This window comes from Protomyctophum parallelum (assembly GCF_964188405.1).
Source record: "Protomyctophum parallelum genome assembly, chromosome: 14".
Lineage (NCBI taxonomy): Eukaryota > Metazoa > Chordata > Actinopteri > Myctophiformes > Myctophidae > Protomyctophum > Protomyctophum parallelum.
The window spans coordinates 3315280-3323160 of record NC_139709.1 but is presented as its reverse complement, the minus strand read 5'-3'; the positions used below and the strand labels follow the sequence as shown (position 1 = coordinate 3323160).

Sequence of the window (7881 nt, the reverse complement as noted above, 5' to 3'; positions counted from 1 at the left end):
CTCCAAACCATGTGATCATGGTCGGGAGTTAAATAAATGAAGTCTTTGCCACCCACAAACCCCCTCTACCTGCCTTAGGGCCCTCATAATTCATAACACTGCTACACTACGCAGTACAGCTCAAGTTAATTCTAACATCAGCAGTCTTCAAAGGTCTCCCAGAAATACCCGACGATGGCTGAACAACTTCAGATTCTAGTACCCGTTTATGTTCATGTGTAATACCAGTTGATCCGAGCAGACCCGTACTCAGCAGCGTCGCAGATGCTGTCCTGCAACTGCAGCCGTAGATGCAAGCTCCCAGAATGCCATGCAGGACTTCATTGAAATGTATATATCTTTTTTAATCGCACAATTTTGTAACCCATGTTTTCACACAGTCAGTGTCAATTATCTAATGTAATCCTGGGCTCTACACTCCCTCTGCCAACCTGGGGAGAGCAACGGACTGACCTCATGCTTCCTTCAATGCATGAGGAATCTTTTCACCTGACAATTAAGGGGGAGTTTCCATGGAAGGAAAAGGTTATTCCAATCAGTTTCTTTCCCCTCCATCAGGCGCCTCAGCTGGCCAGAGGGAGGCCGTTTAGAGACCAGTTTCTTTCCCCTCCATCAGACGCCTCAGCTGGCCAGAGGGAGGCCGTTTACCTCCATCAGACGCCTCAGCTGGCCAGAGGGAGGCCGTTTAGAGACCAGTTTCTTTCCCCTCCATCAGGCGCCTCAGCTGGCCAGAGGGAGGCCGTTTAGAGAAGTAAAATATAGCGACAAATACATGTTTTTTTACATGACATTATTTATTTCCACAACAACAAAAAGGCATCAAGTCAGTATTATTTTTTTTAATGACGCTGCCAGTCAAGGGATGATCTTGGATTCAGGTTGATTTTTAGTCATTTGCAGCTGAGGACAAGAAGTGGGTAAAGACAGTCAAAATAATGAACTTTCCTGAATATCAAAAATAAATTATCCTTTTTAGAGAAGGCTGTTATTTGAAGTTAGTGATGATCATTGTTATTTTTTAAATAGTTGGTCACTATAATATGAGACTACACATTGTGTCAGCTCCACACTATCTTAGCCCAATAGTGCAGTCACAACATTTTGACATGCTGTGAACTTGTTGATCTGCTACTATAAAACTTGCCCAAAATATGATGTCAGGGGTGGTTGCAACAATCTGCCTCAATAATAGACTATAGAGGGTATATGCACACACAAGCTTTCTGGCCTTGACAGCCCATACATCCAAACAGAATAAGGTATTTTCTGATTGCATTAAACAACGTTAAACTCACTTTATACATGTGCACACCCTCCATTGACTGGAGTAAGCCTGAGCAGCATGAACACAACTAAAGATATACCAGAGAAGAGATACAACGGCTCCATACAGCATACTTACATAGCCGTCCCTGTGGGATGATCTAGGATCCGCCCGAAGAACTAACAATAAAGACACAATTAAAACCAGCATGAAGCAGTGTACAGTACAACAGGTGCACCGTGCTCAATTCACTAATTATTCCTACATTTAAGACTATAGCCCTTACTTATTATACCCGTCGCCACCGGAGAGGAAGCTCCTGGTTTCTCCTCATCCTCCTCCCCCGTCTCCTCCACCTTCTACATAAATACGAGGGGAATAAGATAATACATTTAACATGCCATTGATAAAGAATAAAATGTGCCGGAGATGGGAAAGCCTAACTTAAAGAGTTTGGGGTAAAACGCCCATCTCTACCTCCACCTCCACAGCCACCGGAGGTCCATCAACAGTAACACGGATCTTCCTGCCATCAATACATTATAACAGTTAGCCATTGTCAGTTGTGTTGTACAGTATTTGTACAAAAGAACAAAATGGCTTCAATCAGACCATCCGTGACTTTACATCATTAACTAACCTGTCCATTAATTCCTTCCATCACATCCTTTGCGTCAGCTGCGTTAGCGTACGTCACAAAGGCAAATCCGTGGCCTCTTATGAATATGTACTGTACTGTAGACACAAATCAATAATAAGTGGAAAAAATGAATTCATTGAATATAATAAAAAGTAAAATCATGAATGCAAATGAATGTGGTTGCCAATATGGAGCGCATCAGCACAAGTATAGTTTACCTTTATCAATGGATCCGTACTTGGAGAACGCCGACATCAACAAGGTAGCGTCATAGCTCAGCCCACTAACAAACAGCGTACATGTTAAACAGTCCGACTCCATCTTATGTCTAAAGAACACAAAAACTGTCACATTTGGACTCAACCCCTTCCATTGTGTGAAATGTGCTTTACATAAGCAGATGAAACTCTGCATAAGCATAATGTGGGAACACAACCTGACAGAAATCAGAAAGGGTCACATCAGTCTGTCTATACTTAGCCTACAATCAGCAGAGAGGAGATCAGGAGGAAGAGTGGGAAAGCAGCAGGGCCAGATAACATCCTGGCTGCAGCTTGGTGAGTTGAGAGGGAACTCTGGGAGCAATCAGGAAATGCTCTGCGTTTGACTGCAACCTATTTAAATAGTGTCAGTGGGCGGGGCCTCAGTGGGCGGGGCCAGTGCCATGCATTTCACTGAGGCTTAATTGTATGAATGGGAGGGGCCAGCAACACTGGATGGTTTTTGAGTGGTGCAACCATTAGACAGTTATGTTTGTCCCTGCAGGTCCCTGGCTGGGTCTGTCTGTCTGAGCAGTGAGGCACGAAATAGCGTTTGGTTGGTTTTCACAACCAAGTGTCACTGTTGTGGCCAGCCTAAAACACACACACACACACACACACACACACACACACACACACACACACACACACACACACACACACACACACACACACACACACACACACACACACACACACACAATTTAGGCATTTAGCAGACGCTCTTAATCCAGAGCGATTTACATTAAGCAAGAACAAAAAGCATGGGAATACATCACATAAAAGCATTTATCATGAAACATGCGTAAGCCAAGAAAGTAACAGTGGAATATCTATATAATGAAACTATACATACACTATACATATTTACTACTATGCTATACATATGTACTATGGCGTGCTATGACTATATACAATGCAATTATAGTGCTGTCTACATAACATGCTATAAGTCTGTGTCAAATGCTATCTAAGTCAATAGAAATGCTATCTAAGCCAATCCAATCCAATCCACTTTATTTATATAGCACGTTTTAAAACTCAGAGTTTACAAAGTGCTGTACAGGAGAATAAAATAAAATAAAAACAAGTGCACTAAAGCTACCACACAGAAAAACAACAGCGAGAAAACAAAGTACAAACAGTGACAACAACTGAGACACATTACAGAAAACAACAGAAAAACAACAGCATCACATTGAGATGAAACATATACAAGGACCAAAGGAACTCAAGCAGGGTTAAAAGCCAAGGTAAAGAGGTGGGTCTTCAGGCAGGATTTAAAGGTCTCGATGGAGGGGGCCAATTTGACGTGGGAGGGGAGTGTGTTCCATAGTTTAGGGGCTACAACAGAAAAGGCTCGGTCGCCTCTGGACTTTAAGCGGGTCTTCTTTGTGACCCTGAGGTTTAGCTGGCCCTCAGACCGCAGTGATCTAGCAGGAGTATAAACCTCAATAAGGTCAGACAGATAAAGAGGAGCCAGACCATTTATAGATTTAAAGACAAATAGAAGGGGGTAGGGTAAGTGCTATTGGCCATGATGGAGTCTGAAAAGGTGGGTTTTCAGGCTACGGCGGAAGATTGGGAGTGATGCTGCAGTTTTGACTGCAATGGGAAGTGCATTCCACAGTTTTGGAGCACACACACCCACACACACACACACACACACACACACACACACACACAGTGCCTCCCCAGTGTCGGCCCAGTGTCTGCCGCTGAACGAGGGCATGAGTTATGCCTGTTCAAAGGTTTAATTAAAAAAAGAAAAAAAATGCTATAATTGCCGCCACCATCGGTGTATGAATGTGTGTGAATGGGTGAATGTAATGCACAATCTATGTAAAGCGCCTTGGATATAAAGGCGCTACATTAATGCATCGTTTAACATTTTTACAAGCACACGACGTCACAGGAAGTGTGTGTGTGTCTCACAAAACTGTCCAGCATGTATTCACAATGACCCAGCTGTCTTTGGAGTTGTATTTAATCAATCTGTCAATTTGATGAGTGGCCTATAGTAAGCATATCTTTAGCCCTACACAGTATGATACAAAATACTTTTGTTTGTGTGTGTGTGTGTGTGTGTGTGTGTGTGTGTGCGCGTGTGTGTGTGTGCATACTTTTGTCATGACCTTTCTTCTTTTTTTTTAATTGCATGAATACTGTTTTTACTTGAGACTTTTATAACAGATCTGCTCTAGCATCGGGTACTATACTACTGATAAAGAAATGTTGAACCTTGAGGGCCTAGACTAGAGAACATCCTATATCCATATGGAACGTGCAGAACTTTTTGTGGATGAGGCTTTCATTTTTTCTGAGCTCAAGCTAAAGCTTCCATCAACACATGCAATGATTTGTTTCACCTTCATTCATTCGGACATTCGCCTCCACAGCTCCACCCTGTGGAGGAGAGGAGGCATTGTTCCATTGTGTTGAACTCTCCAGTGACAACTCCATGCATGGACATTGGGACACTAGTTTGGGCCCTACTTTCACCAGTGCCAAATACCAATCAACAAGATTACGTTTCAATGTATATCAGGGTTTTATTTTTATTTTTTATAAAAAAAATGTGTAAGGCACAGGCAAAAATGGGGGCCTAGTTATGCATAGTCCTGGCATATAGAACTATCAGCGAGGACAGCAGTTTGCCATGCTGTAGGTGTAGGAAGTGTTCGAGTACATTTTAACCCATTCTGACCTGAGATCAGATTCATACGAGGTTTCCGCCGGACACACACTGGTCTGATGAACCCATTCTGACCCGAGATCAGATTCTAAAAATGTCAGTCGCTCTTTGATTTTTCAAAAATAGCAGACCTACAAGCTCGTATCGCGCCACTCGGTGGCGCGATATGAGCTTGTAGGTCTGCTATTTTTAAATAGCTAAAGCATAACATGATGCTGACACCAAAATGGGTGCCCGATCAGAATGGGTTAAACATGTCCATCAGTGGCTTCTTTCTCAAAATGAAGATGGGGTTAGCTCCCAGCAATGTGTGTGTGTGTGTGTGTGTGTGTGTGTGTGTGTGTGTGTGTGTGTGTGTGTGTGTGTGTGTGTGTAGGGAGTTAAAGTTCAGAATCTCAGAATTTTTGAAGGCACTGTAAATTCTTAACTGTTTTATATAAAACAAAATTAGTACAAAACTACAGCTTGAGAGCGTGAGGCTGGTATGGTGTGTTGCAGTCTTTTGCCTTACGGTTCCGTAAAATTCAAACCTTTTAGTTGTAATCTTGATTACAGTAAATTTACAAGACATGACAACCACCTGAGATGTATGTCAATAATGTACTCCTAGAGAGCAAATACTCTTCTGGAAACAGAAACCAGCATCTCCATAAAGCTAGTGAAGATACAGAAGCACAAAGTGCTCTAAAATATCCTGATAGATACAATGTTAGAAGTGTATTACAATGTCAATTAAAAATTATAGCCTTTATAGCAAAAGGCCGATGCACGTCTCAGAAGGCTATAGTGAAAGGTGCGTAGGGCAATAGAGCATATTAAAAAGGGTATCTTTGAAAAAAACAGAGAAAAGGTCCCACACACTGTCAGACACTTGGCAACACGTTTCTCTTTATTAGGTCGACGTTTAGACCACCTCGTCTGTCCTGATGAAGGTCTAATTGACCGAAACGTGCAGCGGGCGAAAACTAGAGTTCAGGCCCTATAACTATAGGCCCTCAGCAAACCCTGTACACTCAAGACACTGCCCTTGCTCCCAGGGGGGGGGGGCATCATAGGCATGGTCCAGTTAAATATAATACATTTTTGAAGGCACTGTACATTTTTTTAACAGTTTCATATAAAACAAAATTAGTACAACACTAGAGCTGGAGTGTGTGAGAGGCTGGTATGGTGTGTTGCAGTCTTTTGCCTTAAGGCTCATACATAGTCTGGTTTTAGACCATAGTCTGGTTTTCGTTTCCGTAAAATTCAAACCCAAGACATGACAACCAGGCACCTGAGATGTAATGTCAATAATGTACTCCTACTTGGTGAGAGCTACTTTTGAAGACGGGGCATGAGCAAATACTCTTCTGGAAACAGAAATCAGCTTCTCCATAAAGCTAGTAAAGATACAGACGCACAAAGTGCTCTAAAATAATATCCTGATAGATGGCCGTGTTGACTTGATAACAGCCCAACACCAGCAATATGACATGGCACCCCAAAGCAGGATGACAATGCATCCAATCCCAATGACTTGACTGCACAGAAACAGTACTCAGTCACAATATAATCATGAATGATTGTGGAAGAAATACCAATATCATCAAGTAAAACAAATGTTTATTAGTAAAGAATTTCCAAAAATGCGATAGGCATACATGTATATAAAAGCCCATGTCAGTCATCTTCACCAACGGTCTCCACCACCTCCGCTCCTGTCACCTCCGTATCCTCCACCACCTCCTAAGCAAATACAAGAGAGAATACATTCAACGACATGCCATCGATCAATTAAATGTGCCAGAGATAGGAAATTAAAGAATTCAGGGTAAAAACCCCATCTCTACCGCTTCCACCACCATAGCCGCCACCTCCATATCCTCCTCCTCCCCTTCCTCCTCCTCCTCCTCCATATCCTCCACCTCCGCCTGAATATCCTCCTCCTCCCCTTCCTCCTCCTCCACCTCCGGAGCGGCCATTCCCAGCGTCGTCCACACGGATCGTCCTGCCATCCAGACTCTGAAAAGACAACCGGTCAGTCGTGTTGTGCCACCAGGAGAGCATACAGTGCCTTTCAGAATGGCTACCAGCATCTGTAGCAATATGTCAACAACTCACCTGTCCATTCATTCGTTCCATCGCTTCCTTTGCATGGTCTGGGTTATCGAACCTCACAAAGCCAAAACCACGAGAACTGCCTGTATCTCTGTCTTTGACGACAACAACTGTAGACAATGAAACAGATTTAAAAAAAAAAAGATAAATTACACCATGTGGCATGTGAATGAATGTAGTTGTTCATATGGATTGAAAGTAGTTTTTTACCGTCACAAATTTTTCCAAATTTGGTGAAGGCTTCCTCCAACGACTGATCATCTGTGTCATAGCTCAGCCCTCCAATGAACAGCTTTCCCTCGTCGTTACGGTTAGACATGTTTTGTCTAAAGAGAAACACAAAACTGTCACATTACATAAAGCGTTTAAAACTCAATTATACTAAACAATGTTATAGTTTGGCAAATACAAGAATTATTAGGAGGCAAGCTGGAGATATTGGCCAAGCAGTTGAAATACAAACTCAACTATAGGTTTATGAAAATCACTTTAAACCAATATGCATTGGACATTTGAAAATTGCAGATGTACAAGCTCACAAGGTGTGCAGGTCCTTTGTGTAATCAGTGGGACTGGGACCAGGAGCAGCATAGTGCCATGATTACACACACCCATTTCCACTCCCACTGATTAGACACGGAAATGTTTGAGAACCACTGGTTTAAACATTCGGAATAAAAGTGCAAATAAAACAACATTTTATGAAACTAATCTTCAGTAAAAGGCTCAAAAAAGCTAATACTTGTTTAGAAGCAAGCCCAAATAAAGCAACCAGGCTTTAGAAAAAGGCCCAAATGTGCAAATACATTTTAAAAGTAACCCTAAAGAAGAATACAACCCGACTAAGCAAAGCCAATGCACTTTAAAATACAAGCCATATTTACCAACTTAACAAACTTAATAAAACTTAACAAAACAAGCC

At 42.2% G+C, this 7881-nt stretch overlaps 1 protein-coding gene across 1 annotated transcript in view; it reads right to left on the bottom strand.

The window, feature by feature from the left end:
• Positions 1-6531: 6531 nt before the first annotated feature.
• Positions 6532-7881, bottom strand: part of LOC310870664 (uncharacterized protein) — a gene marked incomplete at its 3' end in the record, with an annotated part of 16113 nt that continues 14763 nt past the window's right edge. The window contains exons 12-15 of the mRNA XM_083781933.1: positions 7170-7285; positions 6963-7069; positions 6704-6863; positions 6532-6587 (exon numbers count right to left, since the gene is read on the bottom strand). Of these exons, the coding sequence (XP_083638059.1) occupies positions 6532-6587; positions 6704-6863; positions 6963-7069; positions 7170-7285 (439 nt within the window). The remainder of the gene's footprint in view (positions 6588-6703; positions 6864-6962; positions 7070-7169; positions 7286-7881) is intronic.